The sequence below is a fragment of the Pygocentrus nattereri genome, chromosome 17 (assembly GCF_015220715.1).
Source record: "Pygocentrus nattereri isolate fPygNat1 chromosome 17, fPygNat1.pri, whole genome shotgun sequence".
NCBI classification, from domain to species: Eukaryota; Metazoa; Chordata; class Actinopteri; order Characiformes; family Serrasalmidae; genus Pygocentrus; species Pygocentrus nattereri.
In genome coordinates this window covers 26,964,360-26,979,029 of record NC_051227.1, presented here as the reverse complement: position 1 = coordinate 26,979,029, position 14,670 = coordinate 26,964,360, and the positions used below count along the sequence as shown (strand labels likewise).

Below are 14,670 nucleotides of genomic sequence, written 5' to 3'. Positions count from 1 at the left end.
ACCTTTGGATTGACTTTGAATGTTTTATGTGTGTAAGTTCTTTTATTTGCACACTGACTTACTTGCTGGCATAGTACGAGAGTTGTGAAGAGATTAATTTACCTTTTGTGCTAGTAAAGCAAACAACATCAAACATTATGGCAAAAGGAGACACCAAGGAAAAAGTTGAGTGAATATTGAATGAAAACCTGAGAATATTGAAATCTGAAAAATTGTATACAAAAACTTTGGAATATAAAATATACTAAATGAATGGTTGGATTGAAAACAAATTTAAAATTTAATAAAATTTAAAATTTATTAAAATGTAATAATAATAAAAAAAAACACTGACGTTGATGCCATGTAGTGCCATCTTGTGTTTAAACACTGTGTATAGACCCAAATGAATAATATTCCCTAGTGGGCTGTGAATCTGAGAAATCTCAATGGAAAAATTGGCTAATGAATGTGTAGCCTAAAGTAAAATAAGCAGGAACTTTCTCAGTTTCATCATGGTAATTCTGGTCCAATCTATATAGCATTGTTTTTTATAGTTATTACTCTAATAAACAAACAAAGGCACTCTATAATGGCTTTGCAAGCACTTTACTTTGGAGTAATTTCCTGGACCTCTTGGCTGCTTGCAAAAGACTGTGTACCTAAAGAAGAAGAAGAAATATTCCAAATAACATTTTAATAATAAAAAAGAGATTGAAACTATACTTAATTTAAAATTGTCCAAGATAATCTTGAGACTCCCTTTTTAAGGAACCTCCACTAATGTCATACCAATATGACCAAAAAATGTACATTAATTGTGAATAGGCTGTTTTTTTTTCTGTTTGTTTTTTGTTTGGTTTTGGTCCCATACTTTGAGGATAATTTGATTTTCTTGAATGCTGAACGTAGTATACAGTTAGTTATGGTTGTGATGACATGTTCACAGTACATGCAATATATATTCTCTATAGTGTCAAAAGAATTCGCTGGTCTCTCTTCACATACATATGAACTTGAGTGACATGCTGATGATGATACTTCATAGGGTTTAATGATGTCAGCCCACCCTCTGCAGGTATAGCAGCTTCAACTCTTCTGGGAAGGTTTTCCACAAGGGTTAGGAATGTGTTTATGGAAATTTCTGACCATTCTTCCAAGTGCATTTGTGAAGTCAGACATTGATGTTGGACGAGGCTTGGCTCGCAGTCTCTGCTCTTCTTCTTCTTCTTCTTCTTCTTTCGGCTGCTCCCTTTAGGGGTCGCCACAGCGGATCATCTGCCTCCATCTTGCCCTATCCACTGCCTCCTCTACTTTTACACCAACCATCTCCATGTCCACCTTAACTACATTCATAAACCTTCTCTGAGGTCTACCTCTTCTCCTTCTACCCGGCAGCTCCATCTCCAACATTCTTTGACCAATATATCCACTATTCCTCCTCAACACATGTCCAAACCATCTCAACCTGTCCTCTCTGGCTTTATCTCCAAACTGCTCCACCTTCACTGTCCCTCTGATCTGCTCATTTCTAATCTTGTCCATCCTTGTCACTCCCAATGAAAATCTCAGCATCTTCATCTCCGCCACCTCCAGCTCAGCCTCCTGTCTTTTAGACAGAGCCACAGTCTCCAAACCATACATCATAGCAGGACGCACTACTGTCTTGTAAACCTTCCCTTTCACTCTTGCTGCTATCCTTCTGTCACACATCAGTCCTGACACCCATCTCCACCCACTCCATCCTGCCTGCACCCTCTTCTTCACCTCTTTTTCTACACTGTCCATTGCTCTGGATGATTGACCCAAGATGTTCGGAAGTCATCCACCTTTACGACCTCTACTTCTTGCATCTTCACCTTTCCACCTGCCTCCCTCTCATTTACACACATGTATTCCGTCTTGTCTCTACTGACCTTCATTCCTCTCCTCTCCAGTGCAAACCTCCACCTCTCCAGATTCTCTTCCACCTGCTCTCTACTCTCACCACAGATTACAATGTCATCTGCAAACATCATGGTCCATGGAGCCTCCTGCCTGACCTCATCTGTCAACCTTTCCATTACCATTGCAAACAAGAAGGGGCTCAAAGCTGATCCCTGATGTAACCCTACCTTCACCTTGAAACCATTTGTCACTCCAACTACACACCTCACCACTGTCTCTCTATCCTCATACATGTCCTGCACCACCCTAACATACTTTTCAGCTACACCTGACTTCCTCATACAGTACCACAGTTCCTGTCTTGGCACCCTATCATATGCCTTCTCTAGATCCACAAAGACACAATGTAGCTCCTTCTGACCTTCTCTGTACTTCTCTACCAACACTCTCAATGCAAAAATTGCATCTGTGGTACTCTTTCTGGGCATGAAACCAAACTGCTGCTCACTGATCTGAACCTCTCGCCTTAGCCTTGCTTCAACAACTCTTTCCCATACCTTCATGGTGTGGCTCATCAACTTTATACCTCTGTAGTTACTGCAGCTCTGCACATCACCCTTGTTCTTAAAAATGGGGACCAGTACACTGCTTCTCCACTCATCAGGCATCCTCTCACTCTCCAGGATTTTGTTAAACAACCTGGTTAAAAAGTCCACTGCCTTCTCTCCTAAACATCTCCATACCTCCACAGGTATGTCATCTGGACCAACTGCCTTTCCATTCTTCATCCTTTTTTAAAGCTGCCCTCACTTCCACCTTCTAATTCTCTGCACTTCCTGATCCACTATCTCTCCTCACTCACTAGTACATTTCCCTCTCTATCCTTTATCAGCCTAACCTGCTGTACATCCTTTCCAGCTCTATCTCTCTGTTTAGCCAAACGATACAAGTCCTTTACTCCTGTCCAGCTCCTGTCCAGCCTCTCATACAGCTCATCATAGGCCTGAGCCTTTGCCACCATTCTTTTCGCTATGCGACTAGCCTCACAGTACTCCTGCCTACTTCCTTCATCTCTCTGGTCTCTGCTCGAATTCATCCAAATCAAATCACGTTTATGGTCACGTCACATTTACGCAGATGGAAAGTAAGTGAAAATCTTAGGTGCCTAGCCCCCTTATAGAATTTAAATACAAAAAAATGGATCTATATATATATATATATATATATATATATATATATATATATATATATATATATATATATATATATATATATATTACAGCTATATAGCAAGGTTATTGCTATGGTACAAAAGAGGTTTTAGGAAGGAGAAACTCATCTGCTCGAATGTTTGGAATTAATGTCCACTTTAAACTTGTTGAATTGTGAAAATATTACATTATTAGGAGCTTTTTGTTTGAAAATTAGATAAAGGATTTGAATCTGGCATATGAAATGTCCTGTTTCTCAAGAAACTCTAAGTAGCAGTCTGCAGCATGCAAATGATCATATAAGCGATCACTGAATGGTAGATGTTCATCGGTTGTTTGGATGAATCAGGGAATTGACAATCTCTCATTAATGTGTTTTTAATGCATTGCAAGGTATATTTCAGTCACAGCATGCTTTTTATTTTACATATTGTTTGGTACATACATTGATATGCAGCTGCAAGTTTGCAAGGTTTAAACAACCTGGTCAAATTTTGTTGATTTTCTAAGTGAAAGTAAGCTAACACAGGCATTTTTATGTAAACTTTAGTGTACACTAGCTATTTATTTGTGGAGTCTAACATATTGGAAAAAAACGTGCCACAACCTTTGAACAAGTCACATTTTATGTTTTATTTTTTCCTCTAATATGTTAAATTAGGCAAATAAACAATTATGCGTTAAACTGTGCCGAAGTGTGTTCTCTGTAGGGGATGTGTATATATTTTGACTTGGAAAATCAACAAAACATAATATTGACTTGGGGGTCCAGACTTTTGCATGCAACTATATATAATATTTCCACTATAGTACTCTCATAGGTAGTAAATTTTAATTGGTCTCTATTCTTCTAATTGAATCTAATTTATTTGTAAATAAATATGTCTTGTATTTATTTGGACATGAAGAAACGAATGCAAATACAGAAGTAATAAGTGGTAAGTTTAGAAAAGGTCTCTTTAAAAGCCCCATGGAGTTTTTAATGAATATCAGCCATAAAGCAAACTTGTTGGAACCGAATTGAGTTCTGTGAGAGGGTTTATCTGTTAAGCTGTCTGAGTAGATGAGCTGATTAACCTTTTCCCTTCTTATTTTCATCATGCCCAGAATGTTGAGCTGGATAATTACTGTGTTTGATTGAGGAGGCTCAGATACACAACTCTTTAATAGGTTAGACTCAATGACTCTGCCCTCACTGATTGTAGCAAATGTATTTGGCATTTTTCCTCTGCGTAGCAATGACTTTATCTGAGACATCACACTCTCAGACACTTAAAATGAATTAATTACAAACACTGATGGCAACAGAAGGCCGTAGTTTTGCAGTGTGTAATTTAAGGAACATCTACACATGTGACTATGCTATTTTTATTACAAAATAATATCAAATGATTTGAAAACTATGCATCAACTACATAGCAGCCCAGTGCATTTTATTGCAAAGCCCTCAGTATTAAAGCCTAATCAAAGGATCAAGTCATATGCAGCAGCCTTACCAGAGCAGAAAAATAGCTTGAGGGTTGTTCAACCTTGTGCTTACAGAGCCTAGTATTACAGTTCATTTCTTTTTATAACAGGCAGTTTTCAATCTGTGAATCTCCAGAGAGGAATATGAACATAGTTATAGCTACTAAGCCATGCAGTTGAATTCAGACAAAGAGAACAGAGTATAGTTCAGGTCCCCTGGGAACCTAAATCTGTGATGCCTTTCTAAGTAGGTTAATCTTGTTTTTGTAAACATGCAGTATACATGCAAAGTATGTCTTGTGAATAACTTTCCTATACCCACTATCCACTAAATGGCCAATATATAGTGGAATTTTTCTTTTTCAATATATAGTGGTAAGTCCTAATCTTGGGCAGTGCTTACATAAGTTGTACCTTCACCAGTCACAAGGCTGATGTAGTTTGTCCCGCCAACACAGCTCTGTCAAAAAGATATTCCTCTACATTCTGTCTGTCTGAGTCAGAGAAACGAGCAGAAGCTACTGATGAGCGAAAGCTAACCTAGCATGATCATGCATGACTGAGATATCAAGCTAGCTCATCTCTCTGTTTGCTTGTCCATTCGCCTGCCTGTCCCTCAGTTTGCAATATGATGATATTCAATAGTTATTGTGATAAATTGTCTTAATGCGCTTTTCTAAGCATATTGTGGATATTGTCGGTGCATGAAGAACGTAGACTAATTTTCATAAAAAGTGGACAACTTTGATTTATGCCTAACTGACTAACAATATGACTCTGGCTGCTTAACTGACTTACAGACATCATTTCAGATAGTTTTACCCTTTTTTATTTTAAGCACTGTGTTTAGTTATGTTCTTCAGATTGAAGCTTTTTCTGTAATGAAAGGCTCGTTGTTTAAAGGCATGTCAGTCCTGACAGATGCAGCCAATAACAAAGACAATAAGACTTAGGACTCGACTTGGACTCGCATGAAGCAATTGTGAACATCTCTGTTAGGTGTTCTCAATAGATTTTTTTTCTTTTTTCTTTTTTTCATTCAGGCTTTGCTGGATATTTAACATAACAATCAACTTTAGTATCATACAAAGATTTGTGATATTTTACACTTATTTATACATGTTCTTGATGTTCAAAGAGGAGCTGCCTTCACGATATTGAAATGTTCCTGCATTTGCGAAGTGATTTATACTGTAGTTTAGGACCAAGTGCTTGTATTTTCTCCTTAATAGCAGAAAAAACAAAAGAGAATATACAAACTTTGGCAAAGTTTAAATGGAGCCACAGACTAAACAAAGTGTCTCTCTCCGTCCTGTCGTTGGCTGAGGCCTGCCTTTTAAACAGTCTAGGTGCTAGGCAGCTCATGAACCCTAGCTAACTCAGTTAGTCTGCTTAGGACTGATATACCCATCACATCACTGGAATGACCTTTACCTTGTAAGCTCCAGGCAGGTGCTGTTCCACCCAAGCATATCATTTACATTATGATTTACATCACTGGGTGCCATTTATGACTTCTTCATCCCAGACAGTTGGCGTAGTGAGCCTTTGCTATTGGAGAGTTAAAGCTATATGGCACCCTACATACATGTTCTTGTTTATACGAAAGCCTTTTTTTGTTCTCCCAGAGGTTTTTCCTCTTCTTGTATAAGTTCAGGAATGATTTGCATCTGCTCTCAGGCGAGCAAAGGATGTCATACACTCCTCTTCACGCAGGAAATGAGGGATGTTTTTCTTGAAAAAGCGTGCATGACTAAGCACATCCCTTTGTCGCCTGTATGAAACCATAGAGGCTCAGAGTGTCATGGCCAGTCATCAGGCACAAGGCAGTGTGGAGAATTAGAATGAGACTTGGGGGTTAAATCTAGCAGGAGTCAGAAGCATGAGAGGATCTGCCTCAGGCTTACTGAGCTGCGCTGCCTAATGGCATGTGAAATGTAGGCTTGATTAAGTTAGTTAGCTGTTGTACCAAAAAGCAATATAATCAAATACTCGTGTCTGATGGAACAGATACACTTCTTTTATAATAATATTTCAGTTCACACCGGCTGTGCAGCTTATGCCCATCAGAACACAAACCTGATTTTTCACTTCCACATGAGTTAAGCATAAGCTCCATGTAGGTGCCATCAAATCACACTCTTCTACTTTATAGAAGAATATATCCAAAAGAATATTAGTGGGTAAATTAGGAAACTGTGGAAATGTATCTCTGGCAAAACTGTGGATTTGTAAATATCTGAAGAAATGGTTTTGAGGGAGAAAGAAGTTGGCAACTTGCTGTTGAAAGGAGGCATTTTATTTTCAGTATATAATTCTTTAAATATCTTAATATCCAAATAGTAACAGGACCATCTGCCAGCAAAGGTAGGAAATGTAGGATGAGTCCATAATTTAAAAGAGCTTTTGACTATTTACTTTTTTACATAAACAACACTCCACTACCCCACAGAAAGAAATGAAACATTTTTTCTAGGTCATTTAGGTCTCAAGATTACAATTCTCCAGTGTGAAGCAGTATCATGAGGACCGTAGTGCATTATAAGGGAAGATGACTAAAGGCAGGAAGGCTGAAGAGGAGAGGTCTTTCTTCCATGAGTCTGTGCTGAGTTACCTCCCTGAGGAGGTTGCTTGTCAAAGCCACTATTGTTCCCCTGCAGGACAGCTCACACTTACAGATGTACTGGCCTTGCAGTGGAGCCAGAAATTGCCTACAGCTAGGTTTCTGTGCTACTTTATTCGCTCATGTACTCGCTCATCCCTTTCCTTGCAGTTTCATCTAGCAGAAATTTCAAGTGAAAGTTAGGAATAATGACACTTTTCTTTTTTCTTGTGGACAGTCACTGCTGCCATCTAGGGTTGACTTTTATTTAAGGTCACCATTGCCATCTAGTGTTGAGGAAAAAATTTTTAGTTTCCAAGCAAACCATGTATTTAAAGGTTGCATAGCATGGAAAGCTGAATTTCCCTGTCTTTAATGAAGTAAAATAGTTTGTAGTGCGTAAACACAGGGGAAAGTATCAAAATGTATGATAAACAAATCAGGGATGTCCCGTCTAATCCGCAAAGGGCCGGTGTAACTACAGGTTTTCATTCTAGTCAAGCTGACACTCACCTGATTCCACTTGTTAAATTGGTCTCAGTCTTGAAACAGTTGAGCACGTGAGCTCCTGCTTCATTGGAATGAAAACCTGCAGCTACAAGGACCGCTTGCGAATAAGAATGGACATCCCTGATGTATATCCACCTATTCAGCATACAGCAGTTTAGCTTGACCCATTCTCACTGAAGTTATAAGGAAAGTATCAGACTGGATTCATTTTTGAATATGCCACTATATGGGGCAGCCTATCAGAAGGACATTTACATATATCAGTCTTGAGGGCACAGTAACAAAACAGCCTGTTCAGTTTTAAGGAACACAGAGAGGTTGGAAAATATGAAAATCAATTATAGCTGTTTTTGGTACATGTAAAACCACACACACCTTATAAGTCGACCTCAGTGGAAACAGAAGAGTGCAAGAAGATGTAGACTGCAGCCTCTTTAATAAGCTAGTAAAATGTAAAGCTCTGTGTGTGTGAAAAGTCACAAGCTGTTATTCACTTTAATTTGATGTTTACCATTATTTTTCTCTCTCGCTCTCTCTCGCTCTCTCTCGCTCTCTAGTCATCGTCTGGAAGTGCGAGCGCAGGTGGCCCAGGCTTTCCTGTCAAAGTTTCAACTGTCCAGTGAAGAAATGGCTATTTTACGCGGTGCCCGTGACGGCCCAATAACCGAGGTAACCTTTAAGATCTAACTCTGTGGATTTGTAACTATAACCTAACAGATGGCCACAATTGGCTAGTGTCTCTCTTTACATGGAAGCCATTGGTCACCAACCCTACTCCTGAAGATCTAGATTACAACCTTTTTAGCACCACTCAGGAGCTCCAGAGGTGTGATTTCAAAAAGAAAATCCACAATGTTTTACATATAATTAACATCGCTTTACATTTTGCCATAAATAACATCTGCTGTGTTCTACACAAAACATGGGCTGAACTGTCATCCACAGTACAAGATGTTAATAGAAATCTGTTTAGGGAGTAAGGCTAAAGGAGCATTGCTGGGTGGGTCAAGGTAACCCTTTCTCTGTGGACCTTTTTGACTTGCAGGATTTCTTTAAAGCTCTGACTCGGGTGAAGAGCATACATGAGGACGTCAAGGTTTTGCTCAGGACCAACCAGCAAACAGCAGGGTGAGAAAGGAGAGAGGGAGAGGTCTCTCTGACCTTGTGCTCTTGACATGGTTACTATTTCATGCAAAGACATTGCGATATAGAGCAGACTTTTATGTGACTGTTCATAAAAGGGTACATAAAGGCCATACAATGCTGTGCAGAAGACAAAGACCACCCTTTTGATAATTTAATTTCCAGTTAAAACAACCATTAAGTTAGTTATTTATTCTTCATTATCTGGAAAAAAAACAGGAAACATTATATGTTTTACAGCAACTTACACAAAAGCACAATATCTAGTCTATCATTATTTATCATCCCAACAAACGCTGCTTCTAAAGGTGTCACCAATATGTTTTCCTTCAAAGAGATACCAACATGCACACAATCGACTACTCATAGTCACCACAGCTGCCTTCAAATTTCTCCCTCTTTTGCATCTAAAATAGCCAACAATGATATTTTTGAGGAGTTCAGATATAAGATGATCCACTTCACTTTATCCTTCCTCACCCACTCGTGAAGTCAAATGAAAATGAGTTTTCAAAACTGGAATTCAAAGAATGGTCGAAAGATACAAAGAAAATAATGGAAGCTGTAATAAAGGCAAGAGGTAATCACAGTAAATACTGAAATTTTTGATCTTGTATTTAGCTGCTATTTAGACGTCTTTGTAATTTTCTGTTACATGCGTTTTCTGCTTTTTTCTGACGCTGGAAAATGAATAGCTTGCTTAATGGCCATTTTGACTGGAAATTAAATGAAAGAGTGGAATTGCACATTACTGTAGAATGTGACAGAAATTCATATAGTTAGCAAAAAGTGTTTCAAGGTGCTTTGATGGTGTTTTAACGTAGACTGGAGATCATGGAGCAAATGGCAGTGTTGCAGGAAACATCATATGAGCAACTCTACCGCTGGGCACAGAGTAAGTGTGTGTTCAGACACATCCACATTAAAGCACATAAAATGTTGCTGGAGTAGAGGCACAGATGTTGTGAGGGAGTGTGGTGACTCAAACAAATTCTCACTAACTGTTCATTTGCTGTTCTGTTTAAAATAGTCTTTAAAATCAAGAAAAAAGAAGGGCTGTGGTTTGGTTGTTACCTGGTTTTTCAAGATTTTGAGAGAAAACTTGTTCCCTATTCTTCTACTTTTTCTTTCTTCTTGTTTCTATCACGCTCTCTCTGTCATATAGATGAGTGTCGGGGGTTGACTCAGGAGACGTGTGATGTTCCTCCAGTGCTGACTCAAGCCATGGAGGCTTTGCAGGACCGTCCTGTTCTTTATAAGTGAGTACACTTTCTCTCACACACACACACGCGCACAAACCCTTTGGCCTTGTAACACAGTAGACATTTTATTCCTGTGGTTAATGAGAGCATGCAGCCCGCCAATAGAAACCATTTGTCAGCACCATTCGCAGTCATTTGTCTGACATTAGTGATGTCCGCTGTAGTAACTTATTCTCACCACATGGTGTCACCTTTGATTCACACTGCACCGTCCATTCCATTCCATGTAAAGTATTTTTGAGTGACAGTGGAATGAAAAGAACTATACCTTGCAAAGTCAAAATAGTTGCACAAATGCGAATGTGAAATAAAAATAATTGAATCTGGGATTTTAATTAATTTGTAAAATCTTTTAGTCATAAATAACAGTGTTACAAGAGTACTTTAATAATTGACAGTTTGTGGTGTTAGGCTGGCCTGCTCACTGGTTTTCACACACTGATGTAATTCCTAGTAAACATGCTGGAAAAGATTGCAGCTGGCTGGATAAAACAAAAGCATAAATGTGGCTGTGTGCATGCAGCTAGAGCTCTGCGCGGGACAGTTTTTTTCACTCCTGCTTCTGCAAGGTTTCATCCCACACCTGCCCGCTCCCACAGAAGATCAGAATAATTTCTCCTGATCCTGCCCGCAGCCAAAATGATTTGGCCCGCTCCCGCCCAAATAGTCCCACACACATCCAGTATCTGACAGGATCCATTCCCAAATACATTATCCTCTGCTGAAATAATATGGCAGTCATGGTCATCATTTGCATTTACATGCAAAGATTTTTGCCAATCCGATTGAATACTTTCCGATTACAGAGTCAGACTGAGGTGTTTACATGCACACTCTGTTCTACAGTCTAATGGAAAATCTTCGTTTACATGCTCACTACAAGTAATCCGATCCAAAATGACACGCATTTCATGGAGTACCACTTAGAGTAAATGATACCATGACAGCGAGCATCACATGAGGTCCAGTCAGCGTGAGATGAGTTTCCAGTTGGCTCACTTGTGTTTTGAATTGCTTTAAAATGATGTCAGACTCAGAAAAATGTCCTTCACATGTACTTAGAAAGGAAGTGTCTTGTTCTGTGATACATAAGATGGACGTCCGTCCCACCACCGTCTTTTAAAGATCAGAGCATAAACTTCATCTCCTCTGCAGACCAGTTTCTGCTCCCGATGTGTTGAATGGTATAAACATTTGCTATGACTTGACGCACATACACAGAACGTACTTACACGTTCTGATCGGAATGTAATTTGATTCAGGCGTTTACATGGCTATTATTCATCTATTTAACGGATTGTTTACAGGATTACCCACCTCTTTCAATCGGCTAGAAATTGTATACAGAATGTCCTCAATTGGACTAGACTGTTCCGATTGAGGTGTTTACATGGATGTGTATTCTGATTGAGCTATTAGTCGGATTATTAACAGATTATTAGGCTGCATGTAAAACGTGGCTACGGTGAAGTAACTTCACCAAATACCATTTATTCCCAGTAAACACAAAGCAGGAATTAAACCACAGAGCAAATATTTCTGGTGTTTTGCTGGGCAGCTGTGACTGTCGGACTGAAGGCTCTTCTAACGCCTGATTCACACATGTTGCCTCTGCGTGGCGTGATTGATGCGGCACTGGCCTTTCATACATACAGCATTTGTACTGCAGAGCAGCAAGACGGTTATACAGACATTCCTGTTTCCAGATGGATAAATGGTCACATCAGTCACTCTGCTCCATAGAAATATTATTTGTAAATGTACATGGTATTTTTGTTTTTCCTGGACAGCATTGTGATTAGGCAAAAGTTTCAAGCCTGCAGACGGCCAGGAAACCGGCCAGTCTGCAGCACGGAATGTTTAACTAGTATTCCGTCATGAATTACATAAAAACACCAGTAAGTTTTTATATGGCCTTTTATTACATTTTCTTTGATTTTCATGGCTAATTTCAGTGTAATTACCTGCGCGCTGAAAAAAAATCTGCCCCGGGTCTATTCTCTAAACACCACAATGCTTCAGTGCGATGTCTGGGTCTCTGAAGCTTCCATTGAAGTGTAATGTTAAAGCTACAGTGTATAAAGACATTTTATTCCAACTTTGTGGCTACTGTTTGGGCAAAGGCCTTTTGTGTTCCAGCTGGACTGTGCCCCTGAGCACAAAGCGAGCTCCATAAAGACCTGGTCTGCACACTGTCCTGACCTCAACCCCACTAAACACCTTTGGGATGAATTGGTACTTCGTACCTGACCTTTTGGTCCAACATCAGTGCTTGATCTCACAAATGCTGCTTTGACTGAAATGGTGGAAATTTCCACACATTCCAAAATCTTGCCCTTCCCAGAGGTGTAGAGGCTGTTACAGCTGCAGAAGGGAGCCAACTCCATATTAATACTCGTGGTTTTAAAATGGGATGTACAACTAACTCATATTGGTTTGGTGGTCAAGTGTCCACATACTTTTGGCCATATAATGCATGTTATGATGCAAATTAAATAACCTCCTTTTTATTGAGACCAAGCAGCATTTAAATATTTTTATTTGTATTTTTTATTTTTAAACACAAATCTTCCCAACGTTTTGATACAAAACACAATCAGTATATTAAAGTAAGTGTTTGGAACCATGCACTATAAAATCCAAAGGGGACAAAATAGTTATGTCTGAAATATTGCTAAAGTTTCTAAAATATCATTTTGTACAGTGTAGCGTAATTAATTGTTGTGATTTTGGGCTTTAAGCCAATCAGACTCATTTAGAAATAGGATTTAGAAATATTCGATTTGAAATTACTTGTAGGTAATTTGTAACAAATGTTGCATTACTGATTTTACTTACCTGTTTGGTTTATCAGTATGTGAAGGTCAGTTAGTTGTTTGAATTGTCCTGCTAGCCTATTTGTCTATTCGTTGATCAACAGAGTAGTGTGAGAGTTTGGGTGTGATTTCTAAATTCATATTAAATATAGGCAGTATTAACACAAGGCAGCAGCATGTTTTGTGGGCATGTGTAACATACAGCTTTATGGTGGAAAATTCTGTTCATGTTATGCATTTCATTCCAGTTTATAGTGTCCTGTTTTTGTGGGAGTTTGTCAGAGATTTAGAATATCGGTTTCACTTTTTTCTTAGAAACAGTAAAAACTGAGCTGTTTCCAGTATTAATGTTCTGTGTAAGTGGATTGCTATCTCACTCTTTCCAAAGACAGAATGTAAACTTGGCCTTGTGGTGAGAGTTTCTTCTTACTGCTTTTTCCCCTCATGCACAGGCCATGGGAATATCCCTCTGTCATTTCTTTGGCTGAATTGATTTTTAATTTTCTCCCAGAAGAAGTGGGAGAAACTGTCTGAGCATCAGTGGAATGTGCACTTGTTCTCCATCTATTGGGAACACAGAGGTTCAGGTAGCATCCACTTTGTGAAACGTTTGTAATCTACAAAAAATATGATCAAAAATTTTTAGAGAATTGCAAAGTGTCCGTTTATAAAAGTGATTGTTACGCTTCAGATAAACATTGATTTTATCTCTGTCTTTCTGCCAGTGTTTTCTCTGTTTTGTTTCTCTCCCACATTCTGTGCCATGGCCGCTGATTGAGGGAAGGGATGTGGGAGTCCAAGGCCAGAGCAGAGAGAGAGCAAAAGTGTGTTCCTGCGATTTGTGCCAAGCCACTCCACCCCTTTTTCTGTGGCTGCTGTAGTGGCTACTGTTTAGTCTGCTCTGGCTCATTCTCAGCCCATAGATCAAAACACTGCCGCTTCCGCGCTACACCGGGGGCCTCCACTGTTTTCGTCTGCCTATGTGACCAAGGCACTCACTAACCTCAAGCATTTTTCTATCGCTTTGATTCTGAAGGTCATGGTAAGGGTCCAGACAGAAGAGGTTTGCTTTGCAGGGGACACTTTTCAGGCTTTTCAAAATGTTTTTAATAAATGAACATGTTTTCCTGGCCTGTGGGCAGTAACTTAAAATGGGAATTGAAAAGAAAATTGTCAAATCGCTGGACCTGTTTAGGCAAAACATGCTCTTCATATCAAGGACAATACTTTGATTATCCTGAAGTCAAGTATTGTAAAATATACTCAAAGTAATAACAAAACACCTTTTTTTTTTTATTTCCTTTTGCAGGCCTTCTTATGGGCGAATTTGCTTTTGGAATGGAAGTAGCCTTGGGTACTTTAAAGTAATGTAATCAAATTAAATATTTCTTCCATTGTCAGATTAACTAGGACACTGTTAGCTCTCTTTGTGTGAAATGTTTTGACTATTTTGAGCTGCTAGTGAGTATTGAGGGGTAAAGAGAGGAGTGAGGACTTGCTGTGAAAACTATTCGCATCTCTTAACAAAGACGGTCATGCTGATATAAAATGGACAGCACATCAGCTTTCTTGATATCAAAAATCATGTACCACTGCCACAATAAAAATAATTAGCCTTTAAACACAATAAAAACACTTGTGCTTATGTCATTGCTTTCAGAATAAAATCAGAAAAAAAGTATTGGGACATGACTGGAGCAGTGAAAACATATTCTGTGGAGTGATGAATCATGCCTCTCTATCTGTCACTCTGATGGATTAGTCTGGATTTGGCCAATGCCAGAAGAACGTTA

The 14,670-nt window shown here is 39.0% G+C and overlaps 1 protein-coding gene across 1 annotated transcript in view; it reads left to right on the top strand.

The window, feature by feature from the left end:
* Positions 1-14,670, top strand: part of cog6 (component of oligomeric golgi complex 6) — a 52,741-nt gene that overhangs the window by 13,476 nt on the left and 24,595 nt on the right. Inside the window, exons 5-8 of the mRNA XM_017696809.2 lie at positions 8,214-8,325; positions 8,702-8,784; positions 9,624-9,694; positions 9,965-10,058. Coding sequence (XP_017552298.1) covers positions 8,214-8,325; positions 8,702-8,784; positions 9,624-9,694; positions 9,965-10,058 — 360 coding nt within the window. The remainder of the gene's footprint in view (positions 1-8,213; positions 8,326-8,701; positions 8,785-9,623; positions 9,695-9,964; positions 10,059-14,670) is intronic.